Raw genomic sequence first — 24,187 nt, 5'->3', positions numbered from 1 at the left:
TAACACCTCTCTAATTACAATTAAAACACCCAAGGGGGGCCGGTATAATCCTTGCCAGCAATGACAGACTTACAACATAACAACTGAGACAAGAAATAGCATCTAACTTACCGTTAAAACATAATTTGAACTCCTGACATGTAAAACAGGCAGACTAAACTTTCAAATCACTCGTTACCAGAAGCCACCTTTTCGTACCTGCATTTTACTCAAAGAGGAAGGAGGGCAATGCATTAACTTAAAAGTGAGTGGAAAATGCAAATGTAGTCCACTTTATCATCAGGCATTCAAACAGACCCTTTCAACTCGGCAATCCATAATATTTCAGCTTTGATGCTTGGGAAATGGCCACAGCTCGATGGTAACAGCACCGGGCTGGATTGTGCTCCGGTAGCAGTCGGACTGGTGTGACTGGCTGGGCTACACACACACTGTGCATGTTAAAACCACATGCAGCGTCTTGGCAGCAAAGACGCTACAGCGGCAGCCAATCAATAAAACCTTGTTACGCTAATTGCAAGATCATAATCTCCGTTCCTACTTCTGCTGAATATCCAAACAGTCACTCCATTAGCCGAATTATTCCCCTGTGCAGTTTCTCCATCTCTCCCCCCCTCCAACCCACCCTCACTTCCATTTCCTCCTCGTGTTCTTTTTTTTCTGTGACATATTTCTCTCAAACAGCAGTTCTGCTAAATGAATTCATAAGTCAGGGAGAAAGACATCAAAGCAAAGCATTGTCAAGGTAAAGTGCTGATGAAGTATACTGTTTCTTTCACTTTGCTGCGGAGCTATGAGAAGGCATCTCCACAGCGCGTTATCTTTGATCGCATCGCTCTGTACTGTTCTGTTTAGTATTAGCAAGAGAAATCCCACTTCAGGTGAAGGTCTGCTAAGACTTTTATTATAAGAAAGGCTCTCTACTCAGGAGGTGTTCTTCCACTCTCTACTGCTGAGCTGTTACTGCACTTTTAGAGGTAAGGGTTCCAGAAAAGGTTCTCTCTGAAAGGCAGAGGATTTACCCAGAACCATTTGTTTAAGAAGGTGTTAGTTAAGGGTTCTTTGGGAGACTGAGATTTTCACTAAGAAACATTTTCATCCAAAGAACCCTTTTGAAAGAGTTTTTCAAGGGTTGCTAACCCTGACCCTAACTCTTTCTTTGTACCTGAATATAAAAGGGTTCTTAGTAGAATCTTCTGGTTGGGTTCTAGATAACATCTGTGAAATAAAATAGGGTTCTCCATAGAACCCCCTGGATGGGTTCTAGATGATACCCTTGGAATATACTAACTGCTCGGCAGGAAATCCCTGCGTGGGTTCTTGTTATAACCCTTAGCTGGTTACTCTTTTTGTCAAAGGTTCATAATATAAAAGGGTTCTTCGTAGAACCACGTGGGTGGGTTTTAGATAAAACCCTTGGAATAGAAAAGGGTTCTCGGTAGAGCCCCCTGGGTGGGGACGAGATAAAAGCCGTGAAATATAAAACGGTTCTCAGGAGAACCCCCTCAGTGGCTTCTAGATGAAACTCTTTTATAAAAAAGAATATAAAAACTGCTTGGTAGAACCCCCTTTGGGTGGGTTTTTGTTCGCACCCTTAATTGTTTACTTTTTTCATCAAGGGTTCTATGTACCATAATATAAAAGGGTTAACGGTAGAACCCCCTGGGTGGTTTCTTGATAGCTCCTTAAGAAAGTGGAGAGATTCTGGATCGAACCCCCATAAAGGGTTTTGGGTGGAACCGTTACATCGTAGAGGGGTTTTTCTTTAGAACCTCTCACTGGGGGTTCTTTCACAGATGTATCTAATTATAATCCTTTATGTTGGCTCTAGGTTGAAAGGGTTCCCAGTGGAACCATTCTAAAGGTTCTACCAGAAAGCAAATAGGGCCAGCGAACCCTTTATGGTTCTAGTTAGCACCTCTACTTCTCAGAGTGTGCGTCTCTTTCCCTGCACGAGTGTCAGATGAAACGTCTGTGAAGACACCGGAACAGGCCAGAGCTTCTCGGCGTTGGTTACTCTTTTCCACATTGTGTCCACGACAATGGTCAGTGGCCACAGGGGCAGACAAAGAGCTTGTTGATGCCAAGTCCAGGGTCTGTGACCTTGTCATTGAATCACTAACACTTTGTCACTCCGCTGGGGGGGGGGGGACTGGAGGAAACACTACAGAGAACTAAGCAGGGTCAGACCACGATGTTCATGGGAACATCGATATGACAATGGCACTGACCCCGTTTCCTTGTGACTCATCATGAGATTGTACCAATCTAAGCATCTCACTATCTGATGTGGTTGCAGTGCCACACTTACGTCCTAAATGAATGCACCTTATGCATAAGAAGAATGTATTTATATAGGTGAGCCAGATTAAATAGAGCGATAACAAGGAGAAACTGAAGTGAGAGACAGCAGAACACTGAGAAACACACTTTCACAGTTTGGAGGTGGAACCACTGACCCAAATGCATTTAAATGCAATGGGGGGGTAAGAGAGAGAAAAGGAGAAACAGAGTGAGAAAAAAGAGCAAAAGAGGGGGAGTCAGAAAGAACAGGAGAATGAAAGAAAGATAGAGAAGTAAAGTGAGATAATAAAGCAGCACACAAGAGAAAAGTGAGCTTAAGGCAGTATGATTTGTTTTTATTCAAGACGGAATATATTGAGAATAATACAGCTACTGTATGTACTGTTTCTTGAGGAATAAAACTAGTTAATAAAAAATTATGCCCGCAGCACTCTTATCCCTCCGTTACTTCTCACCAAGTCCATTTTTATCTCAGCACTTGCAAACAGCACAAGCATAAACACATTTACAGTCTCTTGATGTATTTTCAGTTTCACTTTAATCAGTCAAACGCCCGATCCAACAGACTTAACTTGTATAAAATATGTACTATACGCTAATTCTTAATGTCGTAAGGCAGCGACGATTATTTTCATTATCGATTAATCTGCTGATTATTTTCACAATTAATCAAATCATAGTTTAGTCCACTGGCTTAGCCGCCACCTCCTATTACAATAATGGTTAGTCGTTATTGTAATATAACATTAAGATCATTGCTCTGCCCACAGAAAAAACAACAACAACTAATTTGATTTCTGCTGTAATTTGTTGAAAACAACACCATCCTCAGAGTCAACATGTTTTTGCTGTAGGCATAAAAGAACAATAATAGACAGAAATACATTCTCATATTATTGAGTTAACCGAGCCTGTTAAAATGTATAAAAACACAGTGTACATATAACCTCATGATTACAGGCTGAACCGTTTTCGTATCTATTTATACCTGTTATGTTTGTATCAGTTCATTCAGTACATTTGCCTGTAGGAGACTGTAGTGCTATTTCTCCAGTGCTTTTAGATTGTTTTGGTGTGAGCTGTCGAGTTTTGGAGATACCGGCTTTAGAGATGTCTGTCTTCCCTTGAACGTAATGGAACTAAATGGCACTCAGCTTTTGGTGCTCAAAGCGGCAAAAAAAAAATACATTTGAAAACGTCTCTTTACAGAAATCATGACCTGGTTACTCAAGATAATCCATAGACCTTACTGCCAGCAATTTCATGTAGGGACTACTTTCTTTCTGCAGTACAATTTACCTGAACTACTTTCTTTCTACACAAAGAAGTTCATTCTGGTTTTTCCCCCGCTATGTAGCAGGGACATCATTTATTCTTTCATGTTTTATTAAGATGGGCCTGCTTATTTCACTTTCTTTTTGGTGACCACCAGAGGTTATCCTGCAACCCCCAAGGGGTTCCTGAACCTCAGGTTGAGAACCGCTGTTTTAGTAGAAATTGTGAAAAATGCTCCTGACAATTTCCCAGAGCCCAAAGTGAAATCTTGAAAATGCTTCTTTTGTCCAACAAACAGTCCAAAAACCAAAGAGAGCAAATCCTCACGCTACTTAAGAAACAAATGTTAGACAATTTTGCTTTAACAAAAAATGACTGAAATGATTAATTGTTTTACAAAGTAGTTGGCAACTATTTTGCTTTCAATGGACTAATCAATTCAGCTGTACATGTTTTTTTCAGTTAGGGCAGAAGAAATCAATGCACGTTAAACATTCCTATTAATGGTAAATGATGTAAAACATACACTAATGAACAACAATTAAATTGCAACTGTGTCCTAAATCTGTACCACACACTAATTCTGCGGAGCTTTTCAGTGACAAAATAAAGTGAAAACAGTCAGCATGCATACTAAAGAACCATTTGTTTATGAGTGTTCTGTTGATGTACTGTATTCTCCCACAATGTTGTGCACAAAGAAACTGGAGAAGCTGCACACAGCTGGATAAAATTTCAAACTAACGGTGGGAGGTTGTGAAACAGCTCCAGAAACATCTCGGAAAACAAAAAACAACTATTAAATATTTTGGAGAAACATTTTCTTCTCTCTTTATTTGGCAGTTTGAGTTCCAAAGCCGTGGTTTGACTGACGTGTGACAGCATATTGTTGTATAATTTCCTGTATTAAATGGTTTATTTCTTGTATTTTATGACAAAACAGCATAAGCCTTAGTATATAGTATGCGGCATGGGTTTGAGATACTTGCGATTTGATAATTCCACCGTCAATTCATTTTCACAAGATTTTAAAAAGTATGTTTGTTTTCCAAGTAAGGCCGCTATTGATTAATCTGCAGATAATTTTTATGATTGATTGTTTAGTGTAGGAAATATCCAGAAATTGTGAAAAAAATTCCTAGACTCCCTAGAGACCAAAGTGATGTATCCAGATTAGGGCTGCAACTAATGATTATTTCCATCATCACTTCATCTGTTGATCATGTTCTTGTTTAACTGAGTTGTTTGAATCAGAAAATGGTGTAAAATGTTGATAATCTGTTTTTTCGCAATTATCAAAATATGCGGGAGGTTTTTTTGTCCAATAAACTGTCGAAAAACCCAAAGACTTTTCATTTACTGTCATTAGTGACGAAGAAAAGCAGCAGCTTACAGATAAGAAGCTGGAATCAGCAAATGTATGATCTTTGCTTGAAAAATTATTAAGATTGGTAATAAAAAATAGTTGGCAGTTCATCTCCTTTTGATTGACTAATCACAATTAATCAACTCATCATCGCAGGTCTATTTCCAAGGTGTTCCTCAAGCTGCTTCGCCACCACCCACAATTTGTGCTTTGTGAGTCAGCAGTGTATTAACAGCACCCTCTGAAAATTAAGCGTTTTCAATATGCATGCCGACTTTTTGGAGCACACTTTGTGACTTAAAAATGATTTTTATATTTCTCCCATCTCTGTGTTTTGTTGTCGGAGTGTGTGTGTCCACCCCTAAGGCCCTCCCTGATTCTAGCTGTCAGCTGGAAGGAGAGGCTAAACTTGGTGAAGCGGAGAATAGAGCAAGGCACATGTCAAATATGAGAAGATCTTGAGTAAACAAAGTATAACACAGAGCAAAGCAAAATCGCCTCTCATCCCATCACCGTCTTTCACGCTATTTCCCTCTCTCTGTCTCTTTCCCTTGTGCTTCCTTGATCCCCACCTTTTTCTCTCCCTTCCTTTCTTTCTCTTTCTGCCTGTCTGTCCTCTATGCCACATTTGCAATGTTTTATCTGTCCCTCTGTAATTCAGCAAAAAACATTGCGCACATCAGCACGACTTGTAATCAGTCAATCAGCTCTGCAGTAAAACTACATGTGCTGAATCAAAATGGGCGATAAAAGCAGTGGTTCTTCAGATTTTTTTAGACAGCCAAGTAGCAGCATGAGAAATTTGTCAGATAACAGCACTATCCTCCTGAAAATCACTGTGTGACAGACATATTTGTTGTCAGAGTTATCCAAATGAACTTAAGGAATCATGTACAAGAAGCAGCATAAGCAGCTCTGTTTCATTCTGGGCTTGGAGCCATACTTTAACAAACCAGAGCATTAAGAAATTAAGCAAAACAGCGAATGCAACAGAAACAGAGAACTACTGTAGCTTATGGGTCGGTTCTAATAATTGCAATTGACAGCGACAAATTCCCTGCTCCCCTGTGTATGTCAGATGGGCTTATTCCCAAACTCCACAAATCCCCCTGTCCAAACACAACCATATGGTCTCCCAGTTGTTCGTGACCAGCTGTGCTACAGTGTATCTGGCATGGTTGCCGTGTACTGTAGAAGAGCGGCGACTCCCCCTCCATTCGAACTTAATAAATCCTTTGCAGTGATGCCAAAACTCACTCAGAGTGAAGCGGTGTTTCCTGCTTGGCTTTTACCAAAGTGAAAATTGTGTTCACACAGGATGATTGCATAATTGGAATATAGTGAATTTGAATTTTATGATGGCAGAGTTAACTTAATGGTTGACACAGTGGCCTCACACAAAGAAAGTCCCAGCTCTTTATGTTTAGAATTAGGATATTTGTGCTGGTTTTAAGTTTTCTGTTTTCCTCCTACTGAATGTAGAAATATAATTGTGACACTCTGACATAGACTGTGACAGACTAGCAACCTGTGCAGGATGTTTTAGTGCCTTCTTTCCAGTCATAGTCTGTATAAAAGAAGTGGACCTCGGTCTCTCGGTCAGTAAAAGGTGAAATCAATGCAAAGTTAACCCCTGCCTTCTTTCTAATGGCCAGAAGGGGCAACCCTACTGGTTGCAAAAAGAAGTCCTGTTGTATGGAAGTCTGTGGGACAAAGACCATATTTGTCAATTGATTTATGATCTCAGTAAACACTTTCCTTGTGAGTTTATGGTCTCGATTGCTTGTTTCAGGTTTTCTTTAATACTAGATGATGTTCATTTAGTAAATTATGGTCCCATTTAGACTAAAATAGATGATAAAGCAGTATATGCGTTAGGTTGTGGCTACCTTGTTATTGACAAGTTGTTCCCACAGCAACCCGTCAATCAAAATATATAGAAATGTATATCCATGGCACCATGTATATTTAAATAGCCGGTAACCTTTTTAGGGGGTGTTTTTGTCTTTGAACATGAAAGTTATTTGTGGCCTTTTGATCATCTAAAATGTCTTGTTCATCATTCAGTTATAATAAAAGTCTCTAAGGTCTCAGCTGTTCGTTGTTTTCAAGTATGTAGGCCTACATGTTGTTTTAATCCTGCTTTTAACTAGCCAAAATTAGCATTCCAATTATTATCACTTTTAATATGAATTATGGATGCACCTTGCTAACCTAGCTCGCTAGCTAGACTTAGCTGAAAACTTAGCATATGTTACGCTAACAACCAGTAACTTGTGTTAACCATAGACTTTCCAGCCCTTCTTCTTCCCTAACTCCAACCATTTTGTCCAAATATGGTCACTTAATGCTAAAAAACACAACGCGGCATTCCAAACCCAAAACAGTAGTCCACCGACCAACAGGTGATGTCACAACGGCTACGTCCACTTCTTTTATCAAGTCTATGTGCCCAATGCATGCTGGGACAGACTTCAGCTTCAGGGTATAAAATCCAACAAATATCAAGATATCAAAATATCAAATATCATATATAATTTAATATATAATATAATATAATATAATATCAAATAAAGCCTACAGGAAAACCAAAAGTCCAATTTTTTGTGACTTTTTTTTTCTTTTTGCTGCGATATCAAAAGAGGTATCAGGTGTTGTTCTTTTTCATACTAATAGTGTATGGAAGTTTAAAATTCTGGTATCATACCTACTCCAGTGACCATTTACACTCAAATTAACAATCTTATGGAAATATGTCATACAGTGCAGAGTGCAATTTTATGTCATATCTGTCAGTGTAAAATATCAGTCAGCTAATTAGAATTTTTTTGGCAGATTTCAGTCCCTTTGCTCTCAGCTGTTATCATATAACTCTGTGGTTGTTTTAGCAACAACAATGTGTCATCCATCCGAACCAGCTTGAACAATGGCGGGGGGAAAATTGCTCTGCAACAACTGAGGCAACAGTCACTGGGAGCAGATGAAATAAGAGGAAAAGAGCAGGTATTCCATTAGGGGCAATTTGAACTCACCTGGTTTGGCGGGAGGAACTCATGGTTGTTTTCATTCATGTACATGTTGTCACCATCAAACTGCGGAGAAACAGACAAACGAGAAAACAGTTAGGCAGACACCGACACATCACAACGGGGACAGAAAACAGAGATTTTCAGTCAGTCAGCAGAGATACAGAAACAGTCTAACATAGCAGCCTAATGACTGCGAGTCCTCGGCTTATAGACCTCGATGCTCTGGTGGATGTCAGTAATTACAGTTCATTAGAGACACGTATAATTAGGCCCTGTCAAAGCTTGTGTAACTCGCACTCTTCGTCTCGGCTTGCCTACAGCCTGAGTCTGTGTGTGTGTGTGTGTGTGTGTGTGTGTTAAGTGTGCGCATACCTCGCTGCTGCGATTGCACGGGTGTCACAAGGCGACAAAGGCACAACAGAGTGATAATCACAACACTGAGAGCACCAACGCTCACACCGACGGCCATCTAGTTAGTCAGCCGGCAAGTTTGTCAGTCAAATCAAATCAAAGGCAGCATTTATGTAATCACACGACATATGACAGGTAAGTCGGCCCGGATTTGACCCAGATATTGATTTGCTGTGCCACGCAGTTCGCTAGAACAGCTACAGGAGTTTCCAGGGACCTACTTTCTGTTTACTTTTGGTCAGAATCAAAGACAAGATGATTTCTGTCAAATTGGCATTTTTCTGGAAAGCTGTAGGAGGTTCATGATCCTCACGCTGATCAACGTCATTTGCGCCATAGTGCGGGATTTCCAAATTTCTAGAATGAAGGTTGTGATTAAAATGTTGTAATGGCCATCAGTCATAAAAGAGGTTGACAAAATTGAAGTTTCATGAGAGGAACCAACTATCCAACACAAGTTTTAAAAGAGTAAACTAGAAAGAAGATTGGTGAGGGGAATCTACGTGACTTGAAAAACCTGTGCACTTTTATAGTTTGTATGTAGGCATGTGTTTTGAGAAGTTGATTGGTTCATCAGTTGCGTGTTGAATCACGCTGCGCTGTATGCTAAACAACCTAGTGTTTTATTGTCTTCATAGAGTAAAGTGCTCTGACAACTTAGTTTTCTCAGTAGAAGGTGCTTCAACGTGCTTTTTAATGGCAGTAAACTTGCAATGTAACAAGTTTCCTGACACTGTTAATGGGAAATTTCAACAGAAAAATAATAATAATGTAATACAAAATAATTGATTTTGTATTACAAAAGTGACACTGTCACCTTTGCTACCTAAAAGTTAATGGAGGGAGTGATTAAAATGTTGTAATAGCCATCTATCATAGTAGAGGTTGACATAAGGGATGCGTAAAGGTTCATGTAGGACCCTGACATATAGTGGAGGGGTCTTGAACCATCCTGATGGAGTTTATTTTGTAATAATGACCTGCTCACTGTACACCATTCCACTTATTTCATGGTTACTTACAAAAAATACCCAACAATTTGACACAAAATCTAATTTTTCAATATCATCGGAACAGTCTGTCCTTCATGGCAGCAGACAGACCTTAGAGTGCTGTAATTAACCAATCAGAATCAAGTATTTAACAAAACCATGTAACAAATAGTTAAATCTCAGAAAGCCAACCAGAACACAGAAGGCGTCACTAAGACAGTGTCTCCCAGACTTAGGGTCGGAACCCAAAGATGCACCAAAATGACAATTAGGCTACCAACATAAACCACCACGTTTTCAACAGACACACTGAGAAAAAGTACCATATGCATTTTGGGACATAAAACATTTAACTTAACAGATTATTCAGTCCAGACATCATGGGAAATGTGGGCGGCCATTTTAGTACGAAGCCTAGACTTTAGATCCACTCCTGTTAGCCCTGTTAAAGTTACTGCATTATACTGTTGATATAAACGCAACACTTCCTTTCAAAATAAAAGCCATCTTGAGTGTCAGTAGATAGAGAAAGTTAGTTATGAGGTAATGAAAAACTTAAAAATTAAACTTAACTATTGCTGTGACGCTATTATAATGAAATACGTTTCATATTTTAAATTCATGTTGTGTTATTTATCAGTTTAGAAATGTAGATTTTAAGGCAAATGATTATGTATTTTTGTAAATTTGGGACCTGAGGAGTTTCCTCTTTTGGGTCTCAATCTGTCAAAGTTTGGGATGAATCAAACCAACCTAACTGATCAGTAACATGGCCAACCAATGACAAATGAACACTTTTAGCAACCCTGGCTTCCAACTGGCCAGCCGCCGGTGATCAAGACCAGACAGACTCTAGTGAGAACAGCCTTTGGCTCTTTTGCACTTTGCCAGAGAATCGAGGACAGGGGAACCCCGCTATTTCAGAAACACCGAGCTCAAGATGCCTAAAGGGCAGACTTAGGCTAGAGGAAAGGTGACGGTTTGAGGTTATGGGGATGAAAAAGACGAGGGTGTAGCCCCGAGCTAATGGTGCAGAAGTGGGTGGGAGGTACAGTAGGAAGGATACTGTAGATATGGAGGGATGGAGAACAGAGAGTGAGGACAGAGAGCATAAATGAAGGAGAAGTGCAGTCAGAGAGGAGGAGGTTTGTAGCAGCAGTAGTGGCGATAGAGCCTGTGGTTGTTCTGGCCGTAGTGTGATTAACACTGGGGTCACAGCCAGAGGCCGCAGCTTGAAACACACAGGCATATAAACATGCACGCACGCACACACACACACACACACACACACACACACACACACACACACACACACACACACACACACACACACACACACTCCCAGAGGCCTTCCCTGCTTCTCTGTCTGACACTATTTGGCACCAGCCATTTATGAGGAAACAAAACACACCTCAAGACAGCTAGTAGTGGCTGAGATAAATTACCGCTGCTACTGTAAGGTCAAGTAACGGGATGGATATGTGCCTACAGTAACTTACAACTTGGGCTGTTTCTCAAGCTGTGAGCAGGGACCAAAATGGGCCACAATATTTTTTATAGCTATGTTTCACCACGTGTAATGAGCCGTATTTTCCAAGGACTAAATTTACTGTACTGTACTCCCGGAGTTGTTTAATATGAAGCCTTCTGGGGAACCCATTTAAAAAGTTTTCACTTAAATGAGAGTCAGATTCCTCTCCAGCAGAGTCTTCTTACATTTTCTTAATCATCACATCATGCCATCGTTTCTGTGTGCATGCGTGTGTGTGTGTACTTGTGTGTGTGCATGAACAACGGACCTGCATCTTCTCCAGAGTTAATCTCAAATACTACTAGACCTCCATGATTCAAAAGTCTTGCAAAAAACACTGAAAAACCTCTTGTTAAAAATGGCCACAGGCATTATGTTTTCAGGTCATCCAATTCTTCTGAACATGATATCTCAAGAACGCCTTGAGGGAAAGTCTTTAAACTTCGCACAAATAACCACTTGGACTTAAGGATGAACTGATTAGAGCACACAGCATTTTAAATCTATTTAGTCTTTCTCTTAACCTCGACTGAGACCTCACCTTCAAGTACCTGGTGCTCTCTTTAAGGCAGCAAAGACAAATTTCTGCCTTTTGCATGCAAACAGTACAGAAAGTATTTTCTATTCTATTCCGTTCTAAAGAAAATACACACAAATATCTAATAGGATAAAATGATGGGTGATAATACTTTTTATTACAAAGGTCAAAGGTCAACTTCACTTTGACATCATAATGTTCAGTTCTCTTCCAGTCCTCTGTACTGCTTTGTAAAAAATAGTGTCTGAGTTAAGACAGCATGTTTCTCATTGGAAATTATTCACTGAAATCATACATTCCAGGTCAATATAGCGACACGTTCCATATTAAATTCCTGCAAAGTCTTCACTACATACAGTACATTAGTCTGCAACTTCAACTTCAGTCTCAGCAGATTGCAGATTGCTCTGGAAGTTGCGCTGGCATTGCAGTAGGTGCTTCACCATCTGTTGCTCAGTGGGGATCTGCATCCTGCTCAAAGCACTCTTCTAATTGTTTCTACCTTTACACATGACACAACTAACCAAAACAAACTGCAGAACAAAGGCAATTCCTAAGTTGCAACATTATTCAATTTGAGGCCCCAATTCCATTTACACGTTATCATTCAGCGTCTGATGGAACTGTTTCTTCTAGTGCAATGATTTTTGGCTGATAGCACTATTAGTTTGCTAGAGGAACAATCATTGTATTCTGCAATGAAAATGAAATCACTTTCTTTATTGCTCCTGGAAAATGATTTTACATGCTGTCCTAATCACACCGTGCTAGATGTGATGGCGTCTTGCAATAGGTTATTTTGCACATCTGCAAACCAGATCTCCATGAGCCAAACAGGGTGAAGTAAAAAAAACAATTATGCAGAATGTCAAAGAGTAAACTGAAGTCTGTGGTGGTGCTCCTGCAGCACAATGTGATGGAGTCATAGGGCAGAGTTGTTAGAATAACAAACAATATCTAAATGGAGGGGAAAGGTAAAAATAATCATTTCCTGCCTCTTTGTGCTTAGCAACTGGTCAGTTAAGTGTAGTGAACTCATGCAGTACAGATACAGGAGGTGACTGTGGCTAACAAATCTCTGCATGACCCTGAGATTGCACTTGCCTGTGCCAATTTAGAGTTTAACAGTCTCCAATAGACCCCAATGTGAAGTAATAAGACAACATTTTGGAAAAACACTTTATCCACTTTCTTGCTGAGAGTTAGAGAAGACTTATAAAAAACGTCTCTTGTATATACTCTAAATATAAGTCTGGAGACAGCAGGCGATAAACTTAACCTTATCACAAAGACTGGAAACAGGGAAACATCTAGCCTTGTGCTGAACTTTACAGTTATTTATGGAAGGTTACAGGAAAAAAAAAGTTGCTGGTCTATTCAGGCAAACTACAAAAACACAAATTACCTTTTAAACAAACACCTAAGCAATTTATATATTAAACAACACTGGTGGCAATTGCCACCCCAGTGCCCTCATGTTCAAAACAGCACCACAAAAGTGCCCCTTGGATGCCCCGATGGAAGATAAAACATGATAAAGTCCCTTCTAGGATGTTCTTCCAGTGGACAAAACGTGCCCACTTCCTCAGGCACTTTATTAGCATGCTGGTACAAGAGGCAGACAACATGGCTATAAAATAATATCCAGATATTTCAGAGTATTCTGCAATAATGATATTCTTGGTGATATGACAAAATACCCTTGCAGGGTTTTTGGCTCTGAGTGCCTCTGCTTGAGGTTTTAAAATGACTTTGTTCCATTTTTTCCCCTTTTGTTATTGTTACAGTCTTCTTGTACTCTTTTACTCTTTTATAACCAAATCGCTTCCACACTACTTAAGTCTATCAACTCCATTGCCATTATCATGACATCAATTTTTGATATGTTGTGAACGATTAAAAAAATAAAAGGTTGAATAATTGTTCTAAAAAATGTTTTTGGTCTTATAAAAGTCGACTTTGTTGACCTAAGGCATATTCAAACATCCACACAGCCAAACTGTCCTTAAGCAAGACTCTGAATGCCTACCTCTGTTGTGGCTAATATGAAACTGACCTCTGACCACTGAGGTTCATTTCATCCGTGGTCCCTGCTTTGTAGTTCTTTTCACATTTTGAACACATGGAAGACCACAAAAGCTCTGAAATGTTAGGAAATGCTGTCAAAAAAACTGAACATGCAGTGCACTGATAAAGAGATTCAAGATAACAAAATGTATACAATCATTTAACAAGCAGTGGAAAATGCACGAGGAATAAATTAATAATGCATGGAGCTTTAGAGTAGTGGTCCAGGAAAGCTGTTCTGTCTGCCAGGTGGTGGCTGTCGTCTGAAGAAATCTGACAAAATTTTGTGCATATATAAAATCTTCCCGTGGTGTAATCTGACTCATATTATGTAGATCTTTTCCAGAAGTCATAACGTGCTCGGTGCGAACATACGAGCGGTTTGACGTACGAGAAAAAGGGAGGTTTGTAAAGGAAGGGCAAGCTTGTCGTGTCTCTCTCTGTTTGCTTTCCTGAGGCTTTGAGGTCATTAATCATAGCGGTCAAATCTACAGCAAAACAATTGAGCAAAGGAAAACACAGACAGAGAGAAAGAGAGGGATAAGGGGGTGAGGAGGAGGAGGGGGAGGAGAGGGTGAAGGTGAGAGAGAGGTGGAAAGCTACATTAAGATGGAGAGGAGAAAGGGGGAGTCATGTCGAAGAAGAGAAATGTTTGAGCTAGATTGAGGCTTGAGAAAGAGAAGGGACAAGTAAGGCCTGTAACGACTGACGCACTTGACACCACACTCCTGTTTGCAGAGCAGAAATGCAAATACATGAGAGGGAGAGAGGGAGGGAGAGAATGGGAGGGAGAAAATAAAGTGGGAGAGAGGCTATAAATAGCTTTGTGTTTGCGTAAAGCCAAACCAATGTCAGTTTGATGCAGGAAGTGCACCACAGTCATAGAGGTTATAGAACAACTGTTGACTGGAGCAGAGCACATCAGAAATGGAGCTTTCAAAAAGACTTCAGACAAGGACTCACATCTACAGAGGCATCTCAAAACTTACAGTTTTATCTATATGTTTAAGAAGAAGTTTTCCTTAACAAATTATGTCACAGAACTTTTAAAAAAAGTGTAAGGAATCATGATTCAGGATCAGTTTTTACTTTTGATGATGACAGTGAAAGTAACTGGCTCAGTTTATACTGTATTCTGGATACAATATGTTAATTTACTGCTAAATACACATCCAAGTTAAGGCTAGAGTAGGTTTATTATTGGCATAATTGAGCAAAAGTTCCATAATAACCGTTAAGCATAATGTAATTCAAGTTCTCTGAGAGAAAACTAGACTTCTGTTCCTGTGCTTGGCTCTGTGTTCAGGCTTTAGAAAGATAGCTGATAGTTACGTCTCATTCCCAAAACTGATTTGATGACCTGGGGATGAAACTAAACTAATTTACTTCAGAATTACTTTTGAGTTTTAACCTTGTGACATTCTTCATTTTGATGCATAACATCTCATTTGTGTTTAATGCTTCGTGTGAATCCGTGTTCATATGTTTTGGATATCGGTGGCTTTGGTTTAGTGTCAGTAATGTTTTTGCAAGTAGTTTTTCCATCAACATCAATTTGAAAAATATTCCCCCGAGTGCACAATAAAAAAACATGATTTATGAAAATTGAAAAACAACCAAATATCTTATCAAAACAACCCAACACCTGTTTGATCAATATTTCTTGGAGTGCACCAGAAAATAAACATTATCTTAAGCATAAAATCACATTTAAAAATGTTGTATTGCCTTACTCACATCACTCAACTAACTACATGTTTTGTGATTTAAAAAAAACAACAAGCCAATAACTAAACCTTACAAACAGGGCTGCGTCGATCTATTTATTTCTCCTCTGGGACCAATTCCAATACCTAAAGGCTGAGTATCTGCCAATACTGAGTACTGACCCGATATCATCCCAGTGAAAGCAAACTGGAATTTCAATGTTGATTTCTGGTTGAAAACTGTGTGATGTTCGGTCTGAATGTCCAAGATTTGCCTTATTTTCAACCAGCTAAAATGCAATTACAGCATCAACATGTTACGAAACCGTAAATTTGTTTAATTATTCTGATGATTTGTTCAGTTGAAAGAGAGACGATATTGATTAGTTTTGAGGCATTTCTCCAAAGTCATGTTTCACTGGTAGGCAAAATGTGGCATTAATGAAGATGCATTTTCAACACATTTATGTTTCATATAAAATGTCATGAACACAGAACTATAATATCATAGACTGTGTGCTGCCAACAAAACAATTCCAGGACATTGTAATCCCAAAAGCTCTATACATTAATGTGAAATAAGAAATTACTTTTGCCCTAACATGCATACACAAGTACTTTGGTGTATTGTTTAGTGTCATGTACTCCAGAGGTATATGCAGCAGGATTTGCAGTATTTTTCTGGCTTTCATCTGAGAAATTTTGGATGTGGTTCCTTAGTTCGGCTCCAAAGTGATGAGAGGCTTTTCTTTGCACATTGTAGGAAAAGAAAAAAATCACTATTGCAAATCCTGGTGAAACATGGTCTAAATGTGAACATTAAATCAGTGTCTTCAAATACTTAGTATACAAAACGTCTTTTCACAAGTGACCTTTTTTTTTTTTTTATGTTTTTTCATCTTTTCAACAGAAAAATGCTCACCAGGATTGCTCTCTCTTTCCCATAATCTTTACTACCTCACGCTGTGGAACTCATTGGGATAAAAGTCATTGGGATAAATGAGACATTATTATGCATCATGGATTCTACGCCACTAAAATTTGCATCACCTGACTGAATTTTTGTAATTTATATATATATAATGAAAACAGTGAGTTTAACATTACATTGACAAATTAACTGGATTAATGTGGTCTGTCCACGACATGATCCACTTACTAATGTCAGTAAAGGGGCGGTGCATCCCTACATACGCAATAAATACCTTTTTGGATGAGCTCTGTACCAATCCTATATACCTCCTATAATGGTTACTTTGCATTCTGTGCTACGGCGCTGCTAACCTGCATTGATCTGCACGAGAGGCTTTTTCTCGTAAGGTCGCAATGAGCCCAGCTGTGCTTTACTGTACGCACTGAATACCAAATCACACGAGCGGTAACTGCAGCCAGGGATGTTTTAGATTTGAAGAAAAGATGAGGCAAGAGAGAGATGGAGAGAGAAGAGGACTTAGCCCTCCTCCGAGTCTCTTCTCATGGTTACAGTGTGCGCCTCCCTAGTTTTCCACCCCAGCGTAACTAATCGCATGTCAGTCAATGTGCCGATGGAAAGAGGCAGCAGTCAAAATACCTGTGTCAGGACTGTGGTCATTAGAGCATTCAGTGACTTGCTGGCAGACACACACACACACATACATACATACAGACATAACCAAAGCAGAGCGAGAATGGGGGATGGTGAGGCAGATATGGATTGCCTATGTGAGTGTGTATGTGTGGATATCTCTGCTGCTGCATGTGTATTTCATCTTTATGTGTTCCTTATGTGTGTTTGCATACTGTATATACAACACGGCTCTGAATGTGTGCACGCTGCATACGTGCCTACGTGTTTGTGTAATGTATCCTGTCCAATAATACACACATTGATCCCGGCGAGATAAAGATAACAAAGTTAGACCTTCCATAATATTTATTTTCCCATAACAGACCTGCTCGGCCACGCCCAGTCATATAACTCCATGCAGATGAAATATGGTCTTCATTACCTTTAAACCACAACACACAGAAATGTAGTGAGGGAAAAACAGAATTGCCCTTCTTTCTCGACTGAAAGAGCACGAAATGAATTGGAGCAGCTGAGATTTTTTACATTACCATGACAAATACGGCGAAATGGGGAGGTGAGGGAGAAAAGAAGGGGAGATAGCGAGCGAGGGAGAGGAGAGAGGGGGAGACATATGACGACAGACAGAAAAGGGCAGATCAGACAGAAAGACCAAATTGTGTGAAAGAGAAAAAAAAAATCAGCTCAATTTGTGCTCGACTGTAAGCTGTGGAGCTGAGAGGAGAAATAAAATAAGGCATTTAGCTGGGGATCATGTTAAACCATGCAAGTGAATGAGTCCCCAGAGAAGAGTGTTCCCTCTCGCGCTTATGATGGACTTAATTGCCTCTATCAGTGTTAAGATATAACATTCATCTCAGGTTTATTGCTCTGCTTTATGGTCTTGTCCATCACACTGAGGGGGTTTCAAGAGGCAGGGCCACTCCTCAGATGGCACCTTAAAATAATGAGACAGATTACAAAGCAACAAAGGGAGGAAGAGAGGGAAAAAAAGCATCATTTATATTTGGAAAATGAGAACATTTTGCAAGAACTCTGATCAGACAGAGATAGTGTGCGACCAAGCCAGTGAAGCAGAATGGTGTTGATGGTACACTATTCGAAATTAAGATGCTAACTAGAACCATAAAGGATTCTTCAGCTTGTCCCCATAGGGCATTGTTGGTTCCTATAAGAACCTTTTCCAAAGGTTCCACTTGAAACCCTATCAGAGGCCTGTACCGAGACCTCAACATAAAGGGTTATCCCAAGAACCGTCTGTGAAAGGTTTTAACCAAGAAACCCTTATGAGAGGTTCTACAGAGAACCCTTCCACCCAAAACCCTCTCTGGGGTTTATATCTAGAACCTTTCCACCGTCTAAGGGTACAAACAAGAACTCACCCAGGGGTTTCTACCAAACAACATTTTACATTCAAGGGTTTAATACACCCAGAGGGTTCTAACGAGAACCATTGTATGTTCCACAAGTTTTATATAGAACCCATCCAGGGGGTTCTACCGATAACCTTATTATATCCCTAGGGTTTTAACAAAAACAAAACTGGGGGTTCTACCAAGAACCTTTTTTATAATTCAAGGATTTTATCAAGAACACCCAGGGGGGTTCTACTTCTGAAGAACATTTTTATGTTTCAAAGGATTTATCTAGAACCCACCCAGGGGGTTCTACCAAGAACCCTTTCCTATTATGGTACTAAATACCAGTGACGAACCCTTGATGAAAGAGTTCTTCAAGGATTTCAACAATCATTGAAGAACTAGTTTGCTCAAAAAGGGTTCTTTGGATGAAAAGGGTTCTTAATCAAACCCTTAGTCTTCCAAAGAACCCTTGACAAACCCTCTCTTCAGAAAAGGGTTCTTCAGAAGCAAATGGTTCTGGCTAGAACCTCAGGCCTTCAGTAAGAACCCTTTTGGGGTCTTGTTTCTAAGAGTGTATGCTGGATGGATTACTCTTTGGTTTCTGGGTCTTTCAAAAACTCATGCTTCGTCTGGCTAAGGGCACACACACACACACACACACACACACACACACAAACACACACACACACACACACACATCTCCCCCACCTCTGACCCCCGAAAGCTCTGGGTAGGTGTAGGGTTTCAGATGGCCACACAATCGTACCATTGTGCTCCTGTTAACACAATGAAAACAAAGCTAACACATCGCTGACATTCAGCTCCCCCCACTCTGCCTAACCTTGACTTCTAACACAACTCAGGTGGAACACAGGAATGGATAATCATTCAATACAGAAATCTGAAAAGAACTCAAAAACAAGACACCAAAGCGTCGTCTCCACCCAGACCAGACAATCAAGAATAATATAACACACAATCAAAGCTTAACATGCTTCTGCAGCAAGGCGACATTGACGTACCATTTCATTTCTTTAAGATGTGGTTCTGATCTCCCTAAAAACAGGCTGCTTCTCATCACACGAGGGCTCGAGAACCATGTCTGCATGTTCCATTAAATCTATTAAATCCACTCGCATTATATCATAGTGCTTACCACACAATAGGAGCCTTTCAAGGGCAGTCCCAGAGGAAGCCAACAAAGGGCCCTCTCTTTCAGAGACTAGTCAAGTAATTCAGAAAGAGCCAAACACGATTTTTTTGTGTGTGTGTGGATCCTCTCCGCCAGGCCCAAACGCGGCAATTTCACCAAGTCAAGAAAAGAGGAACAGAGCAGAAAAGAGAGCAGCAAGATACCTGTTTTTTTTTTTACCCTCACAAGTGCCTTATTTAAAAAGACACTGGGCCTGGTGGAGAAGTATCCTCCATAAAACAGTGAGTGTCTGGCACAGAATAAGCACAGACCTAAAAAGAATTGCCAGGCAGCAATTTGAAAGCAAATGAGGGCTTATTATTTTCAATAAATACTAATTATGTACTTTTATTTGCATAGACTATTGTTACATTCACCACAGTGGAAATGTTTTCAGTTCTGTCTAACCTTATCACCACACAAGAATTTGAGATTCTGCAAAATTCCTATTATGTTCGACTACTTTTGTTTTGTTTTTTTTTTACATCCAGTGCTGTGGTTTTTAAATCCTGGACATTTTGTTCAATGTATGCTTACGCTGAACAAAATTTAGTGGTCATCGAAAATAAGCTATGGTTAAGGTATGGTTAAGGTTGGGCAACTAAAACACATGGTTAAAGGCGAATGGTAATTGCAGATCTGTGATGGAACATAAACTCCCGTCTGTTACACAAAAGTTGGGCCCTGAACTTCCCACATCGCTACATCAACGGCAAACTGCTTCCAGCATTGGCACTCAACAATGGCATTGGACATAAATCCTGAGGTGCAGAATTGTCCAATATGGACAAAATTCCAGCTGTCTCTCTGTTAAGTTCCCCAGATAAAAATATCTGACCATGTGGGCATGAAAGTCCCTGTAAAGGAGAGTTTTCTTTTTAACACATTATACATGTTAGACTGTACTTGCTGAAAACATAAACATAGTAATGACTACTATGTAGTTAGACCAGTAGACTGCTTTTCATGATTTCTGTATTCAGGATTTTTTGGGTGGACCTGAAACACGGCTCGGTGATGAGGCCCACTGACACATGAACGACCATCTAAACCTCCCCTCACCCACCCTAACAATTAATGAATGTACCTTGAGCGACTTTCTCCCAAATCAGCCCAGCGGTTCACAAGAAGGAAGGACAAAATTACCATCCTGTCTCTGTTCTCAGTCCCTGGTCGCTCAAAACATGACTGGACATGTCCAATAAAGTTGCTAGATAGAGCGTCCATGTTTGAGGTTAAGTTTCAGGTTTTCAGGATTTTCAGACCTCAGTTCTCTCTCTAATAGGCTTCATGATCGCTAATGCTTGGATGATGCATATCAGATTGAACCTGCGCAGTCTGATATCATTTCAGAACTGAAACACTTACTGATTCGTCCAGCATTACCCAAACTCAGGGTTCTGACCCAAAATGTTTTATTGGGTCACCAGTCAGCAGTGTAAATGTTCTCTGTGGAAAGAAGAGACTTTCAAGAGACAGAGTCCTGACAGCAGAAAAGTAAGTCAGTTGTGTGTTTGTTTGTATAGCATTTGAACTTTTAGTTGTTGACTACTGTAGCTAGCTAACATTACTTCAGTATTAACCATGATGTTGTTTTGCTAGCTGAAAACGGTATTTTGTCCCCAACTTGCAGGCTTGTTTGATTCCCAGGAAGACACAGAATTTTTCTTTTGGGTCTCGAGCTAGAAAAGTTTGGCAGCCCCTGGATAGTCGATTGACAGAGGAAATTATTCTGCAACTAGTTTGCTAATCAGCTAATAATTTAGTAATTTTATAATAAAAATGATACTGGTTACATCTTTTTTTTTTTTTTTTTTTAAATGGTATTTGCAGCTGTTCTTTGGCATGTACACATGATAATGATAAAATGAGAAAACTGAGTGTCTCTTGATTTTTGGACTATTAGTCAAACAAAACAAAACATTTGGGTACATCATCATGAGTACTAGCAAAATGTAATGGACATTTTTCACAATTTTATGACATTTTGTTGACAAAAATTGATGAATCAAGAAAAATATCAGCAAATTGTTTGATAATGAAAATAATCTGCAGCCCTAATTTCGCCTGTAGATTGTGCTACAACAGCACGACAAACTTACTGTAAATGGACCAGTGTGTAGCGCTTAGTGGCATCTAGTGGTGACCTTATAAACTGCAAACCAACTGCCTCACCCTGGCTATCCAAGAGTTACAAGGACCTACGGTGGCTGCAAAATCTTCAGTTGAAAGGCCCTTATAGAGCCAGTGTTTTGTTTGTCTGTTCAGTTCTGTCCGTTGTACTCTCACATGAAAGGCTTCATCAAAACGCTGTCAGATAATGACATAACATTATGACGTGGTATCTTTCCAGCTGATTTTATCTAATCGATTTCAATTTGATAGTGGCTTATCATAAAAATTAACACAATAATAAAACAGAAGATGGTCTCTTGGATGCCTCAGAAGGAGATCATCATGCAAGATTGGTAACGCTGTGAACAAACAAACATGTGCAAGGCAAAGTTTGTTTAAATTGCAGTTAGCAAGTGACTAACTTTACTGCTGGCCTAGTTGTAGCTCTGTGATAACAGACTGACTTGTGAGTCTAGTACTGTAGAAACATGGCGGTGCAACATGGTGGCCTCCATTGAAGTAGACTTGTGGTGTTTGTAAATTAATGGATCATTTTAAGGTAACAACTGTTATTGTTACTGATTGAACTGACATAACATGAATATTATATTGCATTTCTGCCATATTCTGCACATAACCCACCGTAAGTTTTACAAATTATAATAATTATTAATTCAGTTTGTCTGGCACATTTGACATTTTGAGCAAACCATCTTTTGCACAGCCTTATTAAGCCAGGTCAGGATTTAGATTTTTTTCAAAAATCCATGGCCGCCATTCATTAATCAACATGACTGCCTTTTACTGTTGTATTTGATGCAGATCCGAGTGGAAATGTAAAAAATTCTAAACATTTTCCATTAAAATAACAAATTAAGGGGGCTGTGCAGCCTTGGCGGAGGTATGAACTCTCTAAATGCACGCTAGATAAAATGACTTTCGGAGAAATTTTTATAAAAACCTGCACAACCTTTTCTATTTATGACCTTTTCCTTTCAAATCACAATTATTGTCTCTTGCTTCATTCTGCAGCAGTAAAGCAGAACTTCAGCTGCTGAAGAACTGTGTTCCCAAGAAACCAACCTGGTGTGCACACAAGTACAGTAATAACACACAATATGGCACCACCAGGAGAAAAAACCTTCTTCTTTCTGTATTTGGGAGCTCACCATGTATTTAAATCTAAATGCAGCATCCAGCAGCGTCTACTTCTGTCGATAGGGCTCAAAATAATTCACTGTTCTTTCATTCACTGCCATGCTGACTCCACATCCAGCCTCTGCCACTAGCATTCAGGCAGAATTTTTTATTACCAATCTAATTGCACATTCCACCCTGACAAGAGCTCATTAAACCTTAATTATACACATGTTGTTTTCTACAAACATCTCCATTTGGGTCTCTCTGCCTTGTAATTGTTCAGCAGGGACAACCAGTTGAGATTTCGCAGATTGAGAGTGGATAAGAGAGAGTGAGAAACAGAGAAAGGGAGGTAAAGGGAAAAAGAGAAAGAGGGGGGGAGTGAAACAAGAAAAAAAAAGAGGAGTGTCTGGAAGTAGGTCATGCCTCTCCATAAACAAGGCATGGTTTCTAAAATAATATACCCATCCAGTGGAAGTAATGCCAAACAACTGAGCGAATGTGGAGCTCATGTAATATTTACAGAGCACTAATACATAGATGGCAGGTCTTTTTCTCAGCATACCCCACCTCCTCCTCCTTTCCAAAGCCAGAGGTTTCTTTTTTTTTTTTTTCATGTTTTTTTCCTTCTTGCCATTTGAATTTCAGAGAACTACATTGATATATCTGGCAGTGAGGGAGGGGGGAGGATTGTGTGTGTGGGGGGGGTGTTAAGATGTTGAGTTTCCCTCTCTTTCTTTCTTTTTCCCCTCTTCTTTTCTGCCTCTCCTGCTCTCCTCTTCCTCTCTCCATTGTTCTCCCCGCATTGGCTTTGGCTGTGATGTTTTTTCACACATTTGTTACATTTTAGCGAGGGGGAAAGTGGGCCTTAATCCAGACTCTTTGAGGCACGGGCGATGATATTACTGTGGAGAATCGGCCTTTTAAAGACTTCTTTTAAACTCCAGCTGGTGCTGTAAGGTCACCGAGCACTTGTTCGACGGCGGGCCCAGCGTGATGCTTCTGGGCTCGGGACTAACTGGCTGTGTCGACTCCAGAGCCAGAGCTGGGCTCTCTCTGGGTTTTTTTTTTTTTTTTTCTGACAGCGTCTGGCAATCCTGCTGCAAGAGGGAGAAGACTGTAAAGGAAAACCCTCTTCAGCATGTTTGCCAAGTCCTGCGAGAAAAGTGCTCTCTGCTGATTATTATGTGTGGGACATTTGCAGTAGCTTACCTGATTTGACAACTGAAGGGGGATGCCTGGGTTTACAGTTGGCATAAATGAACAGTATGTAATTTAGGCCCAGTTCGATTCCTGCAAAGCAAAGCTGAGAGTGCTTGTGGCTCGATTCACTGGATCCGTCCTCTCAAATGTGAGGTTGCTTTTCTCGTTTGATATTAAACTGAATATCCTTTGGTGTTGGACTGTGGGTTGGATAAAACACGGCAGTTGAAGATGTCACAGAAATTATAATGGACATATATATCTCCATTTTCTGACATTTTACAAAACTGAAAAATGAAATATATTGAACATTTGTAACAGCCCAATATATATGTTAAAGAGCTAGATCAGATTATTTGAAGTGGGGCTGAATGAGGTTCTTATCTTCAG

General features: G+C 39.8%; 1 protein-coding gene across 2 annotated transcripts in view; it reads right to left on the bottom strand.

Annotated features, from left to right (window-relative positions):
• Positions 1-24,187, bottom strand: part of tox2 (TOX high mobility group box family member 2) — a 151,555-nt gene that overhangs the window by 68,492 nt on the left and 58,876 nt on the right. For both annotated transcript variants that reach the window (XM_084737688.1, XM_084737697.1), the window contains exon 3: positions 7,978-8,037. In XM_084737688.1, the coding sequence (XP_084593814.1) occupies positions 7,978-8,037 (60 nt within the window). The remainder of the gene's footprint in view (positions 1-7,977; positions 8,038-24,187) is intronic.

Source organism: Lutjanus erythropterus, chromosome 2, assembly GCF_056507025.1.
Source record: "Lutjanus erythropterus isolate fLutEry1 chromosome 2, fLutEry1.hap2, whole genome shotgun sequence".
Classification (NCBI taxonomy): domain Eukaryota; kingdom Metazoa; phylum Chordata; class Actinopteri; order Lutjaniformes; family Lutjanidae; genus Lutjanus; species Lutjanus erythropterus.
The sequence above is the reverse complement of the archived record's forward strand: the minus strand, read 5'-3'. Positions and strand labels throughout refer to the sequence as shown.